This window comes from Thermobia domestica, chromosome 2 (genome assembly GCF_964235325.1).
Source record: "Thermobia domestica chromosome 2, izTheDome1.hap1.1, whole genome shotgun sequence".
Taxonomy (NCBI): domain Eukaryota; kingdom Metazoa; phylum Arthropoda; class Insecta; order Zygentoma; family Lepismatidae; genus Thermobia; species Thermobia domestica.
In genome coordinates, this window is record NC_137455.1 from 2,846,815 (window position 1) to 2,863,832 (window position 17,018).

General features: G+C 35.4%; 1 protein-coding gene across 1 annotated transcript; it reads right to left on the reverse strand.

The window, feature by feature from the left end:
- Positions 1 to 440: 440 nt before the first annotated feature.
- Positions 441 to 14,618, reverse strand: LOC145678934 (uncharacterized). The gene is made up of 2 exons (XM_081749541.1): positions 13,573 to 14,618; positions 441 to 738 (listed from the first exon to the last, which is right to left on the reverse strand). Exons 1-2 carry the CDS (start codon positions 14,616 to 14,618, stop codon positions 441 to 443), a joined length of 1,344 nt encoding a protein of 447 aa, XP_081605667.1.
- Positions 14,619 to 17,018: the final 2,400 nt, after the last annotated feature.

Genomic DNA, 17,018 nt, shown 5'->3' on the forward strand with positions numbered 1-17,018 from the left:
CCCAGTCTATTTTATGTCCCGTTTCCTTCACATGTTTGTATATAGCGTTATTATCTCTTTTCAGTCTAACATCACCCTTATGTTGTTTTAATCTGTCCATAAGCCTTTTCCCCGTCTCCCCTATGTATTTCATGTCACACTCACTACACTTCACTTCATATATCACTCCTTCTCCCTGCTCCTCTATATGATTTTCCTTCCTTATGCACTTCAACAAAGTTTCTCCTCCTTTTCTATAAGTCTTCACACCACCTTTTCTTAATAACTTCTTCAGCACTTCGGTCTTTTCGCCTATGCTCTGAATTCCATACCACTTCTTGTCTTCCTCTTCTTTCGTATCCATATTATCTTCTTTTCTCTTTCTCCTAAACTGCTCTATCCTATATCCATTATTGTTCAATTGTTTGTAGAATTTTTCCAAATCTTTTTTTCTTTCCCTCTTACTCGCTGTTGATGTTGTCTATCTTCCTTTCCATGTTCCTAATGAAATTCTTCTTAGTTGCTTTGTCTACATCACTTCTCCAGTGGCAATAAGTACCTGCCCAACACGGTTTCTGATACCAACTGGTAGTCACTTTCTCACCTTGCTTCTCTATCTTCATATCAATGAAATTGATAGAGTTATTTTCTTCAACTTCTAATTCTAACCTTATGCCTTTCTCTTGGTCTTCTATACTTTCAACATATTTCTCCAGTTGATTTCTATTCCCTGTCCATATGCCTAAACAATCAACATACCTGCAAAAGAACAGTAACTTTCCTCCTGCTTGTTCTGACACTTTTTTCTCCCACTTGTTCATTACTATTTTCGCTAGAACTGGACTCAGCTTGGATCCAATGCTTAAAACTTCTTTTATCTTCACTAGTCTTTCTCCAATTATGCAATAGCTATTTTCCCACAAAGTCTTAAGGGCGTGGCCTTTCACTTTCTCGTGTATATAAGATCTGCTGTCACCTGTCTTTTCTCAGTGTTTGTGTCTGATGAAGAGGATGTTAGGTCCTTGAAATTGTAACACATTGTAAGTATAGTTTTTAATATATTTCATTCTGTTCTGGTCAGAACTGTGTTATTTGTTACTCTACTTAGGGGTCCTGCACAACTTTCTATTTGGTTCAATAGTCGTGAAGTGCCTGATATTTAACATACAATATTTTGTAAACAGTACAAGCTACGGTAAAACACACTACACTAATAAATTTCCGAGGAAACTGTACATGAATTTCATGTATTACTTGCACCTATTCCCATTTGAAAAACCGAAAATTGAATCCGAGATGGCAGCCGGTGTGGGTAACATGTGTTAGAAAAGGTTTGATCCAAGTACTTGATCCAATTTGTTTTGCGTATGCCCGTATTCATTTCCAGTTATATCTAAAGAAATTAAAAGCAATTTTGTGTCCGAGCGTTATAGTAGTGTATGATTGAATTCCAGATATACATATATATATATGAAGACCTCATAAATATGCAAATTAGCGATATGGGCCACTAGAATTAGTACAATGCGCATTGGGCCGCGGGAAACTTTGCATTTGAATCAATTTTACACGACTCCTGAGAGAACACTTCGCGAATGTACCTTGTTATACGAAATATGGAATTGTTTCTCTCGATGTGTCGTTATAGGTGAAGAAATGAAAGTATAATTAATTGATGATTCGCACATATCTGACACAGTTTCTTCGAAACATTGTTTAACTATGCTATAATTTACTTATGCAATCATTTAAAGAGGATTTTTATCAGAGTAGATGAATTTTGTTCACTTTAAAAAAAAAAAAAAAAAAAAAAAAAAAAAAAAAAAAAACTTGATATACCGGTAATACGTCGTACGCTTATTCTCAACTCAGGAGAAACTGGAAAAAGTAGAATTATAGTTGGTTAGTGATTTAAAGGAGAAAACAAAATTGTTTTGTTTGGAATAGATAACTCAGTGGATCATGAACATGGGTATTGTGAAGAACCTTCGGAAAAAATACCGTATTTACGCGATTCTTTTTTGATCTTTTTGCCTCCAAAATCAAGGTGCGTCTTAGATGTAAATTTAGTCGAGATTAGATGGAGTTTTGCCAAAAATTGCTAATCACGTTAGACACGATTCTGTAAAAAATGTGTATTTTTGTGTGCATTTGGCTATCAAAAGTAGATAAATTGGAAAAGATAGTGATGTCGATGAGAAAACATGATGAGCAATAACGTGTCAGTGTAGCTTACATACTGGTAGTATACATTGTGGTATAATATGATACGGATAATGAATTGCTATAAAACTAACGCAGCCAAGTGTTGTACCATAATTATATTAGGGAAAAAGAAAGTACCAGCATATGCACATGAGTATACTGTAAGTTCAATGTTTGTTTGTTTTCCCATAACATTATTTGTTTTCCGATGTTTATTTTTTCCTTCTTTGTTTAAAATCAGTGAAGGGTAGGTTTTATCATTTTCGGCAAGGGTGCGTCTTAGATTCACATAAATACGATACTATTATTTAGTTATAAGAAATTATTTGTCACAATCCTTTTCTTTCTGAGAATATACACTGAAACTTGTCTGTGTTGGCCAGCATTCATCTATTGAACTGATAAACTTACCTGTATTTTAAAGCAGAAACTACCATAGATTGTAATACATGCAATTCTAGCGCAGTAACCAATCATTACGTACATGTTAATGTTTATTTTATAAAATATAGCAAACATTTCCGTAGTATAAAAAGCAACGCATGTAATAAATACCTATCTTAATTTATTATTCACACTCTATTTTCAGTGTAATGTAATTTCAACATAATTGCCTGCAAAACGCTACGGCACATTCTTCATTCATTGTTTCATTTCTTACCCCTCTGACGGTAGATGCAATATTACAAACAACCTTGTTTACCCACCCTGTAAATAGTGAAACGCCAAAACCAGATCCATCGTGTGAATTTACAGACACACTTCCAATCGGTTTTGACCTTCAAGGACTTGTACTTTTGTCTTTTTCGTCCCCGAAGGAGGTGCGTTGTCGCCATTATTATTCAACTTTGTTATAGAATACGTTATAAGGAAAATCAAAGATAGCAACCAGGGCCTAGAGTTAAATGGTATTCACCAGATTATGGCGTATGCTGATGATATAAATTTATTAGGGGATGATAGGAGAACAATAGAAAGAAATGCACAGGTCTTATTGAACGCTTGTTGGGACATTGGTTTAGAAGTAAATGCAGAGAAAACTAAATGCATGGAAGTTCGTCGGGATCGTAATACGGCATTTATGGGTGCGTTAAAATATTAAATAATACTTTTGATAAAGTGAATACTTTCAGATATCTAGGATTAATATTAACAGACGAAAACTATATTCACGAAGAAATTAAATGTCTACACAAAGCAATGAACTCGTATTATTCAGTTCAAAATCGCTTGTCGTCGCGAATTCTGTCGAGGAATTTGAAGCTTAAAATATATAAAACTATAATCATACCTATTGTTCTGTATGGTTGCGAAGCGTGGTCACTTACTCTGAGGAAAGAATACAAACTGAAAGTATTTGAGAATAAAATCCTGAGATAGAATATTCAGACCCAAAAAGGAACGAGAATGGGTAATGGCGGAAACTTCATAATGGGGAACTGCATAATTTATATGGTTTACCAAACATTGTTATGGTCATCAAATCTAGAAGGCTTAGATAGGCAGACCATGTAGCTAGGATGGAAGAAAGTAGAAACGCTGTCAAAGTCTTAACTGGAAATGCAATCGGAAAACGACCATTAGAAAGACCTAGGTGCAGATGGGAGGACAATATTAAAATGGCTCTCGCATAAGAGGAATACAAAGAAACTGATTAAGTTGGCTAAGAATAGAAGTTATTGGAGAGCTCTTGTAAACGCGGTATTGAACCTGCGGGTTCCATAGAGTTAGAGAGTATAGATCCGATCTTCATTTCGTATAGATTTGCTGCAATTCCCATAAAGAGAAGTGTAAGAATACGTTACAAAAACAGATATTCCTATCAATAAATTTATCTGGATTTGATTATCGAATGTCTTTGAATGTAGAATATGAATGGGAAGTCTTTTAATATGTTTGTATACTCGCCTACAATAGACATAACGAGTAATAAACAGAAGCTTTGCCTTCTGTATCTTTGGAGAAGTTCCTTTTGAATGGGCATGTTTCTGCCTTTTTCCTTATGTAAATTGATCTTCCAGAGCATAGCAAGAACAGTAAAAGAAAGATACTCTGGAGAGATTTCCAATCTTGTATACTATCAAATGATCAGCTGGGCGTCCAACATGTACAGGTAAATTTAACATCAGCAGCGTAGAAATGACATGCTTCAGTCGGCCAAGTTGCGAAAAATGAAATGAAATCTTTAACGCCCACGATTATGCTCTTAATTAAGGCAAGTGAATGGTGGAAAAGTTGATAGAATGAGAATTAAGGAGTACCCCGAGAAAACCCACGGACACGATTTTGGCTCAGGCTAAGGCCCGTCTTTCATATCCGGCATCTGAAACGTGGATCACAAATTTATTTGGCCGAAGATCGAACCACGGTCTCCTCGCACCAAAGGTAAGTGCTCCACCACTGAGCCACCGTGCATCTCAGCCAAGTAGCGAGATAGGCAGCCGACTTACAGAATAATAAGCATGCCTATCTTATAGGCCATGTAGTGTCCACAAAACAAGCCAACTTACAGAAGTGACCTGTACACGGATCGGCTAAAAAAGTTTGTAATCTCAAGTAAACTAACAAGACAGTACGCAGAGTGGCACGTATTTATACCCAGTAGCTACGGCTCTCCAAACCCTTCATTACAAAAGTGCCGAGGTCGGTGGAATTCTGTTCATTGTCTGACTGTGAAACGTAATCAAGTTGCCTCCAATGCGAGTATGTAGTGACTAAATTTTAAACTAAATTAAATTAATCGTTATTTAATTTGATTCATCCCCTCGCTGTCGACCTTTTTTCGTTTATTGCAGACACACAGTGATTGATCGCTCTCAGGTTCATCACCAGTGCTTACTCTTTACCGATCGATCCACAAAACGCTGCTTCCCACTTCACAGTATTTCAATCGACAGTTTGCCATTTCCAAACGAATTTCAGAATGAGTGAAGTTTGTGGACTGACTATTGCAGAACTATTTCCTTTTTCACTCCTGGTTTGTAACATAACCAGTTTCGTCTGATTTTACTTCGGTTCTTTCCTCTTAAGAAATTGCAAATGGAGAGTGGTAACAATTAGATCATATTTGACAGATACCATTGGTTTCGGCATTTTTTTACTAGACTGGCTGTAAGTTAGGTGTAGGTACAATTTTTTTCATGGTAATTGCTTCAAATGTTTTTGTTCTAAAATTTGTCCAAAAAATTGTTTTATGTTGTTCCAGAACAATGATGATAGTACCGCTCAAAAGTTGTTGAACACCCCGGATATTCGTAAGCATCTAATGTGGTCCTGTTATTTTGGCACGAGAACTAGCGCCCTGCATCAGATGTACTGGCTAAAACATAGAATTTGACGACAGGTGAATGGAGGTCTGAGAGATACTGCAAATGATACGTCGAATTATAACTTTTAAAACAGGGCAAGAAAAGGATATTTCTTATATATATTACATAGAATAAACAAAATTGTGCAAGGCGAAGCAACAAATTAGTTTTGTTGAACGGTGTAGATGCAGTATGGACAGAAATTTGAAAGAAAATCCAGTTTTCCAAATTTTGCAATTCTCTATACCTTATAGATATGATGGCTTTAAAAAAGATAAAAACGTATTCTTTTGAAAAGTGGTCAATATACATCTTTTTCTGCTCAATTGTCACTCACTGGAAGTGTATATGTAATGCTTGCAGTTACTATTTCAACGAGCAACAATAGAGCATACGAAATCATCGTAAATACTTTTCAAAGTACGGTATTTTTGGCGGTTTAAACGTTAGCATATCAACAAGCTATAAAGAACTGCAAAATTTGGAAAATTACTTTCAAATATTTGTCACTGCATTGACTCCCCAATGTTTACACTTTCCAAACAAAATTAATGTCTTGCGTCGCCTTACATAGTTTTGTTTTTTCTGTGTAACATCTTATATGAAATATCCTTTTTTGGCCTCAGTTTTTAGAATTCGATATACCTATCATCTGCAATACCTCTCAGGCCTCCATTCACCTATCATCAAATTCTATATTTTAGGCAGGAGTAGATCCGATGCAGGGAGGTAAAGGTTTCGTGCCAAAATAACAGGATCACAGTAGATGCTTACAAAAATCCGGGGTTTTCGAAAACTTTTGAGCGTTAGTGTATATGTTAAAATAGGATAGCAGTCACTGTTTTAGAAAGGTTACCTATGTTCAAGTGATGGGCATACTGGTACGAGTAACGTCTGGTGCACTGAAGAGAAATACAACACCCTTGTGGATTTGCCATCATTGAAAGAAAAATCGATTGTTTTCAGCAAGTGCTAAGTGCAGAGTAAAGCCTGCTTTATTGATGCGAGAACATAGGCTTGGCTGCGTATTATAATCGCTTGGAATAATGGTGCAGTGAAGTGTTTCCTGAAAAAGGTCCCGGTAAGTAGAAGAAATGGCATGATTATATGAGAAGGAAGGTATAGATTGAAGATGATAGAAAATTGTTTAGTTGTATTCCAATGGTTTGGTTGTTTGCAGAAGTTCAGCATAGCATAGAGGGCTTCAAAGGTTTGAAGTTGGTTTTAATATGTTACTCAAATAGGCAAATGAAATCTTGAGTGTGAAGAAATACTATCCATTTCATAAAGATAGCCCCTGACTTCGCGCTGCTGCTATGACGTACATTCAAGACTTACATTGCATTGTACCTCGTTGGAATTTCTGGAATCTTGTCTTTTTAATACTTAAGACATACAAATTCTTTGTACTATGTAATGAGAAAAAAAAAAAAAAAGGAATTAAATGAAAAAGTGCGTATTTTATAGTACTTTTTGGTAAATCAATGTTTATAGGACTATATCTCGGAAAGGAGATCACATGAAATAATTTCCTTTGTACACTCATGTTTAAAATTATTGTCGCATGTCTATAAATATGTTGTAATTTGATAAGGAATTCGCCCGGTATTTCTTATGATGATAGTATGTTTATAATGGGCAAAGACATGTATGTGGTAAATTTCATGTCAAAAGACCAGTAAATAAGAATAATAAAACTAAAATAAAACTTTCTTGTCCATTTAGCAACATTGTGTTTTACTCATTCTAATTTCCATATTTATAATCCTTTTCCTATGAAATTTACCACAAATATACATTTCCGGATTATACACATAGTATCAGTATTAAAAGTACCCTACAAAATCATGATCAAATTATATTCTTACAAGAAGACAGTTATAGATATGCAACAATAGTTTTGGATATGAGTGTACAATATGTAGATGCATCCATTAACTGTAAGTTGTGAAAAGTTCAATTTTCATCATTTGATACTTTTTGTGTAATTAAAATAAATGTATGACGCTCTGATCTCTGTCACCGTCCTATGGCTCATTTTTTTGGATTTAAAAGAAACATTGAACAGATAGATTTATTCTAAGCTTTATTAACCAACCCTCGTATACTTCCAATCGTTCTAGAAACTCTTCTCATCGCTTTGGAATGTCTTTTTATCTGTGTTAGTAGACTTCAGTGAGATTTCGTAACCAAATATAGACATACGACGCAGAAACGATGACTCGGTCTCAGTGAACGCTCTCTTTGTGAACGCTCTCAGTCCGGAAAAAACGGGAAAGTTGCAAAGACATCTTACTTCTCGTCATAACCCAACGCTGATTCGATCATTTAAAATGTACGCACTCCTTCAGCCAAAGAGTGTGAATTTGTCATCATACGTCATCACCGGAGAGCTTCAGCCCAGAGAACATATACGCACTAGCTAACTGAACAAAGCGTGCAGTCGCCGTGTGCCTAATCGACGGGAAACGTGTCGACGTTTGCTTGCGCATATCGCGCCTTTTCTAAAAGCAGCATTCAGGATGTCTGTAATTATGGTACTACTAGATGGTTACGCACATATAAACGTTGTGTGTTAAGTTAAAAGTGATGAACCTTTCTATATACAAAAGTGACAGTTTGTATTTTCTCACAGTGATTTTTACATAAGTGCACTTGTCTAATAGTACATCGATAACGACCCCATGGAACAAGACCCATACTCATAACGCCAATTTGGGACTTCAACTTCAGAAACCGTATATATTCGAACACAAGACATCGAAGGAGCAACTTCGACAGGCTAGCCGAAGAAACACGTGAGTTACCTACCATTTTAAGCCACCACGTCGCCACGTTATTAATACTGAATCATTAATTGTAAATGTATTTGAAACGTAAATGCATGTAATACTTGTGTCTCTACAGTAATATTACATTCTTTCTACAAAAAGGTCAGTTTGTCATTTGCTATATATTTAATATTTAACTCTATTGTATGTGTAGCTTAACAAAAATTTCACGTTGTCTACATTTTCATCTACCATGCTCCCAGTCATCGTAAGTTGAAATTGTAGGCATGGGCAGTAATCGTAACCGTCGTAGTGCAACTGGGAATCGCAACTAAGAAAAGGGGGAAGATATGAGAAATAAAAGTTACTCCGAACCACGACGTAAATAACGATTACATCTCCTTTACCATGGTAGATAGAGAAACGTACAAAATACAGTTCAAAACTTTGGTACCCAAACATTTGAAACTTTTTCACAAAAATGGATTTAGTTGGTAGAGTATTTATCTTTTAAAAAAATGTTTATTCCAACATATTCTGTGCGTTAAGCGGAGAGCCATGTTGCAGCCCAGCCTTGAAATTCCCCGCGCTTATATGAAGAAACAGCATACAGTAACTGGAAGTGGGGCAACGCTGTTGTGCTGTATTGTCGCGTTCAGAAAGCTTGCAGCGCGGAGCCTACGTCATAAGAATGTAATAGGCAAAAAAAAAAAAAAAAAAAATCTCAACCTTTCACAACATCTTAAAAATAATAGTGCATGTACGTATCTCAATGTAATTGAAATAAAACGTTGAAGTAACACATCCAAAAATATATTAATCCACTTACCTCATTCACTTTCGTCACTTGTTGACTTATCGCTCCTCCTGCTATCCTCCTGGACACTTATTAACAATGGCTTCATTTATACCTCAAGTTCAATCAGCATACACATTTCCCAGCTTACGAACATGTGAAAGAAAGAAAGAAATGTAGCCTTGACAATCACGTGTTCACCCAAGTTGTTCTGCAGTCAATTCCTCTACCGAATGTAACAGGGAATCAAGGATCCTTTGCTTTCTTTCAACGAAAGAAAACTATGCAATGTGTAGGTGACGAGGGTTGTTTTTGCGTCTAATCACGTCGCACTGATTACGTTTTCAACACTTTCCTTCGGTTCGTAGACATCAAAAACTTACACACGCACTCACATTATATGTGTTCATTGGAGTGAGACGGGGGGAACGTATATTTATATTTTCCTGAATATTACTCGTGCCTTTTTTTATTTTAAAAAAAAACTTGGATATTCCTTCTACGAGCGGCGATATCACAGAAAGAAGTGGCAAAATTTTGAGCGATAATGAAATTGCAGAACTGATGAACGACTCAGACTCAGATAGTTATGAGTTAGGTAGTAATGACATTGATTATTCTGTGCTCAGTGGCGTATCCGGGAGTGAACGAGATAGTAACTCTGTTTCAAGTGAAGAGAAAAAATAACCCGGGAAAGAAAAAAAGGTGTTTCTATTCAAAGGCAGATTCTTATGTAATGTGGAGCGATAAAATTCAAGTAAATGCAAAACCCCTGTTTATTAGTGTTCCGGGAAATTATCAAAATGCTGGGCTATCTACAGAGTATTCCCCATATAATCTGTTTCAGCTGTTTCTACCGAAATTTTATATATATAAAAAAGAAAAAGTTGATTTTAACATCCCATTCAGCAGCAAGGCTATATGAGACGTGGACTTACTGATTAACGTGGAATCCAAATCGCATGAGCTCGCGCCGTGAATACTAAAAAAAGAAATTAATCAATACGGAAAACAGCAGATTGAGAAAATGAAAAATTACTAAACCAAAAATCTTTGTTTTCTAAGTGAAAGCCTGTTACTTCGATTGAAAACAATTTTTTTTTTACACTAATTATTCACATATGCTTTGTACGGAAGCCAGGTTTTTTTTAGAAATCAACTACGCAAGAGCTATTAGTATGTCTGTCAAATGATGGAAGAAACTGTTTTCTCTGCTGTTTGACTTATTAACGTCAATGCTCACATACTGTACAGTAATAAAGCAGGAAAATACTCGCACTTCGAACTTTTTATGCGAACGTAGCAGAAAAGCTGGTGCACTCAGCAGGCATTGAAGTACAGGGACTATCACAGTCTTCGCCCGGTGGAAGGCTGGTAGCAAGGGACTATTACCCATACAGAGTTCCCCCAATATCTGCAAATTCTAATAGAGTAGGACAAAGCAGATGCAAAGTGCGTAGCATCCGCACGGTGAAAGAAGTTTTTAATAAAATATTAGCGTTTATTGTCTGATATATGAAAGTTTGACTTTCCGTGGGAAAGTGCTTCGAAATATACAACACTAAAGAGAAGTACTGGGACTCCTAGATCTGAAAACAGATTTTCTGTTAAGTGTAAACTCAATATTACATATAAACTAATATTGTATCATATCATATATATAAATTTTGTGAGCGTATTTGTTTCTGTGCAAGTGTATTTTGTACTGCGTGCAGTAAGTGAAAAACTGACAAAAAGCAACAAATTTTCGAGGATCATCACATGCAAATCCAAACAAGGCAAACAGTTCGTTTTTCTAATTTTAAACAATTAGTACGTTTACTGTATATTCTGTTAATTTCAAAGAAATAAGAAATTTTAAAAATACCTCTAAAAAGTACCGGACAGTACGTGACAAGTTTAAATAGCCGTCGGGCTGAGAGTGTATACGCGCCAGGCAAATGTGGCAACGTAGCACTCCGTATAAACTGCGATAGCGAAAGGCGCAAAGGGGAGAAAATCATGATGTCATATTTGTCATTGTTTATCTTTTAAAACAAATCGAAACAGTTTGGTTGAAAAAGGTACTTTAAGATCTTTCTAAAAGTTTTTTCAGATTGATAATACACCACGGCAATTCAGAGATAATGATGTCTCACTTTTTACTGAATAACAAGAAAATTACTACGTATTGAGTAATGAAATTTTCAGAACTTACAGGTAACAGATGCATCTACATATCGTGCACAGGAAATTATTTCACTTGATCTCCTTTCGTATAAACATTAATCTAGCAAAAAAGTACGATAAAATACACACTTTTTCACTAACTCCTATTTTTTTCTCACTACACAGTACAAAAAAATTTTTATGTCTTAAGTAATGAAAAGACATCATTCTAACGAGGTACGAGAATGCAATGTAAGTTTTGAGTAAACGTCATGCCAACACCGGGAAATCGGGGGCCTATCTTTATGAAATGGATAGTAGGTTGAACCCAGGTAGCGATTTTGCCATAATTACTATGTAAATTTTCATCATATTCATAAATATGAAGGGGGAAATTACGTTTTGACGCTGTTTCTTCGAGTATATTATATATGTGGGTGAAAGATATTAAATATTGTACTGCGGGTAGTTCCCTTTATAACTTTTGTGGATTGACTAAAATTTGTAAGTTTTGATTGTGGTTCGAGATTAAACAATAATCCAGAGGAGAGTTGGATGTAGGTAAATGTACAAATTGCGGAGAGTTTTCTACGTTAGCCACAGAGAAGGTAGTATTACTTGGGATTTATCAATTTAATGTCTTTTCTTACGCTAGGTTGTCATGCTGCAAGAAATTTGTAGCTGTCATTAAAAAATCTTGCAACTCCATCTTTATATTTACTGTTTACACAATTATAACTTTCTGAAGTCCACCCATGGAGCACTGCACTCTAGTGGACAAATAGTGAACCTCCTTATTAAAAACGTGTATTTTGGCGTGCTTCCCCTTCCCGTCCAAAAGAATCCGTCGTTTCGGAAGCGGCGAAAGTGTTTTTTCCTTAGTGGGAGGGCGATAGCAGGTGGCAAGCAAGATGACCCAGAAAGTTGCATATGGTTTGACTCCTTGTAAGATGAAAAAATTGTTGCATGTCTCTCTCAAGACTAAGTTTACATAGAGAAATATTAAGACTATTCATGGCTTTGGGTTAATTGATTTAACAAAAGAGACACTGACCAAAGCTTAAAACTTTACTTTATTTTAAATTATAATTTGTAACTGTTTCGGATATCTAGCATATCCTTCTTCAGACACGATCGAAATTAATGAAAATACAGACATATATATAAATGTTGTTATAACAGAGTTTAAATTCTTTAACCGTCATATATATATTCATTGTTATAAAAAATTTTTAAATTCTTTTAACAGTCATATATAGAGTCATTGTTGTACTTTTTTATTTTTATTTATTTATTTATTTTTCTTATTTACCGAGGCCTTCATCGTATAAGTCTTCGTGTTCACTTTCCATTTAATCACTTTCTTTATTTTTGGTTCTTATAAGGGCCTTTTATTTTTATTATTTTTTTTTTATTTTTATTTATTTATTTATTTTTTTTTCTTATGTTATTCAAACTTCCTTGCCATGATTCATTAATTGGTAATCCCCCTGTCCAGTTCATCAGTTTATCTCTTCCTACCTTCTTTATCCAATCCGCTTCTTTCCACTTCCTTATTATCATTCTTTTCTCCATCTCTAATACTTCCGTCTTATCCCAATTAATTGCGTGATTCGTCTCCTTAACATGTTTGTATATGGCATTGGTATCTTTTTTCTTCCTAACATCATCTTCATGTTGTTTTATCCTTTCTTTCATTCTCTTTCCTGTCTCTCCTATATATGACATATCGCAGTCCTCACACCATACCCTGTAAATGACCCCTTCTTCCTCTTCATTAATCTTTTTAGTTCCTTTTTTATTCTTCTTCTTTATTGATCTTAATAAAGTTTCTCCACTCTTTCTATAAGTTCTGACCCCTCCTTTCTTCAATAAATTCTTCAGTTTCTCCGTTTCTTCTCCCATACTTTCTATGCCATGCCATTTTCCACTCTCATCTTCTTCATTCTTCTTTCTCCCTCTCTTCCTCTTCCTGCGTTCTTCTTCCTTCTCTAACTCTTTCTTGCTGTAACCGTTCTTCTCTAACTGTCTGTAGAATTTCTGTATGCTCTCCTTCCTTCCTTCCTCTTCGTCCTCCATCATTTCTATTCTTCTTATCATATTTGTTATGAAATTTCTCTTTGTACTCCTATCCACGTCGCTCCTCTCATGGCAGTACACTCCCGCTGAGCACTCTTTCTGGTACCACCTCGTAACCAGGCCTTCTCCTTGTTTTATTATGCTCATGTCTAAAAAGTTTATTCTTCCATTTTCTTCCAACTCCATTTCCAAGCTTATGCCTTTTTCTTTATCTTCCACACTATCTTTGAAGTTCTCTAATTGTCTCCTAGTCCCTTTCCACAAGCCTAGACAGTCATCCACATACCTACAAAATATGATCAAGTTCTTACACCCTTCTTCTTTCACCTTTTTCTCCCATTTGTTCATAATTATTTCTGCCAGTACTGGGCTCAGCCTCGAACCTATACTGATTCCTTTTCTTATTTTTACCACTTTCTCACCGATTATACAATAACTGTTTTCCCATATTAACTTCAGAGCCTTAACTACTTTCTCTTTTGTCCATCCTTTTATACTTTTACTACCCATTTCTTCCTCTATGACACTTATTATTGCTTCTCTACTAAGGCTCGGGAACATAGCCTTAACATCAAGACTAAACATAAGTTTTCTGCCTCCAATAAGTTCCACTCTTCTTAACAATTCCTTGGCTTCTTCTGTGTTCTTCACTCTGCACGATTCTTGTCCTTCTCTTATGCTTTCACAAATCTCCTTCAACTCCTTCTCTAGTGGCTCCCAGTAGTTACCTCTACAGTCTAGTACTGGTCTAAGCTTCACCTCTTTCTTGTGTAATTTTGGGAAACCTTTCATTCTTGGTATCCTTCCTTGTATATTTATCAATTTCTTGAAACCTCTTCCTTCTTTCATGACTTTCTTCAATAGATCTTCTTCCTTCATGTCCTTATCCCCTATAACCTCATATGTATTGTCACATAAATCTTCCAGTTTCTTTTTGTACCATTCTTTCTCCATAACTACCACTGCTCCACCTTTGTCCGCCTGTTCTATTACTATGTCCTTCCTACTTCTCAACATCATAAGACCCCTTTTTTCTTTCTTCTTCAAATTCTCTTTACTCCTTTTCCTCATGCTGTTCTTCACTAACGCTACTGCTCTTCTCCTTATCTTCTCTCTCTGTTCTTCTTCTTTAACGTCCGTTAAGGCCTCTTCCACTGAGTAAATCAGCTCTCTAAAGTCTATTTCCCCTTCTTTCACCTTGAATCTGTGACCTAAACTAAGAAGTTCTTCCTCCTCTTCCGTTATTCTCACGTCTCCCAAAACCACTACTCTAATTTTTTCTCTTTCTTTGCTTTTTTCTCTACGCCATCCTAAAGCTTTTCCTTTCTTCATCAATCTCTCTTTCACTTTTTCTTTAAAACTTCTTTCCCACTTCTCCAAATTCTCCATAACCTCTTCTCTTACAAACACTGACAGCCCGTCTTCTATTTCACTTCTTATTCTCTCCGTAGTCTCTCTACTCCTTCTTTCTTCTTCTTTATTTCTTCTAATTACACTCCACACTAGTTCTTTTTCGGCCTTTTTTATTAATTTCTTAAATCTCAGTGATGTGTGCTCCACTCCTTTCTTCATAATCCTGAGACCTCTTGGTGTTACTTCTTCTTCCAAACACGTTTTCAGGAACCATATTTAAACTCTTAAACTCTGTTATAACAACATTTATATATATGTCTGTATTTTCATTAATTTCGATCGTGTCTGAAGAAGGATATGCTAGATATCCGAAACAGTTACAAATTATAATTTAAAATAAAGTAAAGTTTTAAGCTTTGGTCAGTGTCTCTTTTGTTAAGAGAAATATTGTAGAGTTGCAAGATTGTTTTTAATGACAGCTACAAGATTCTTGCAGCATGGGATCCTAGCTTTATATTTTATATTAGTAGGGTTGAAATTTTGGTCTTGAATACGGTATGATTATTTTTATTTAAAACATTTCATTGAAAAGTTTTAATTAATGATTTAATAGGTGATAATCAAGGAACCAAACTGCAAATGGACATTAGGTTATTTCTGAAGGAAGCTTTATTTCCATTCTCTGATTCTTTATGAGGTAGCATGGAATAAATTGTTTTAAACAATTAAGAGAAAGAGGCGAAGAAGCATTATTATTTGGCAAACGGTCCATTGGTTTAGATAAATTATGTGGAAAGTATGGATAGGGCTAGCTTAATGAAGTTTCCTGTTTATTGGTAAATGATCTACACAAATTTGCAGAAGAAGGCCTAAGATAAAAGATTCAAATTTACAATTTTAAGTTTTCGAAAATGTCCTCGAGAGATGATTAGTTCTAACGCCGTATGTCTCCACTTAAGTAAGCAGATATCAGTTAGTGTTGCTGCCTCCTGCTGAATAATGTACTGAAGCACTACCTCACCTGAATCATCTTGAACACTTCCGAAGGTGGAGTGAGATTTTGCTTGTAAAGTTTTTGCTTGCAATGTCTCACATTCGTAACAATCCCCTGTCTCGAGCCGTGCTTAACAAATATGGGTAGTAGCGTAGCCAGTTCTAAAATTATAACGTTTATATATTGCAGGGTGGCCACTCAAACGGCAAGATAAAATTCACGCATATTTCCAGGTTTTCCAGCATCATCATAACATTTTTCAAGAACTTTTGTTTGGAAGTTATTTCATAAATTCCACATTACTCTAGGGTTTGAACAGGTATATATATATATATATATATATATATATATATATATATATATATATATATATATATATAAAAGCACCATTTATTTCTATATATCTTGAGGGCAGTACTTGTGGTGGGAAGATTTACCTCCCGAAGTTTGTCGGCTGATTTTTTTTTTTTTTTTTAATACCCGGATCATGTCCGTTCATAGTCTGATGATATGCTCATAGTTACATAAAAAAAAAAAAAAAAAAAAAAAAAAGTTTCATTTTCCACAATTAAACAAAAACTGAATAAATTGCTTTGTGTGTTCCGTATATACCTAAATTTATTATCAAATGAATATGCACAATTCAACAAATGAAGTAACTACTAGAATTTTCTGTTCTCACAATATATATATATATATATATATACTCGTAACAAATGGAAGAACTGTATAAAATTATAAATATCACTGAAGCTTCTTTGATCCATACACCAAAAACTCATGTGAGTTTTGAATAGGTCTTTTCAAGCTCCCTGTTGTTAATATCATTTTTAGCTTTCCTTGTGTCTGGTATCTTAGCCTTTTTTCATCTTCACATTCTATCTTCCTTTTCTCATCCAAAGCAGTTTGATAATTCTGTCTAGCAGAACGGACAGCATTCTGAAGAGATTTTGTGATTTTTATGTTCCTGACTTCCCCCATTGTATCTGATAGTGTCATAGACAGTTCTTTGTGCAATCAAAGTCTCTTCTGCAATGTTCTCAACACTCATTTGCGCAAATACCTCTGTCCACATATGCATTTCCGTGAGAAAGTATTAGTGTAGAATGGAGAACCTTCACCAAGGCATCTGTCTCACTTTTGTGGGCAGAAATGACATTAGATCACAATCTATTAAGTCTGTGACATTTCGTATCAAAAGATTCAAGACGCGTTTTGGTATTTGAATCACTGATTACATAGCAATACTGCCGAGCAGCGACATCAGCTGCGTGACGTCAAGTCAATTGCTTTCAACCAATATGGTCAAAAGTTCCTTGAAGTGGACCATCCCTTCATTGCATGCAACAACCTCTGAATTCCAGCAAGTTAGGGCTTTGGTCAAC

Excerpts from the sequence above, each read along its gene's own strand:
- LOC145678934 (XM_081749541.1), bottom strand. The coding sequence starts at position 14,618 with ATGAAGAAAGGAAAAGCTTTAGGATGGCGTAGAGAAAAAAGCAAAGAA. Across the intron at positions 739-13,572 it reads AACTTGATCATATTTTGTAG|GTATGTTGATTGTTTAGGCA; the intron begins GTATGTGGATGA and ends GTTCTTTTGCAG.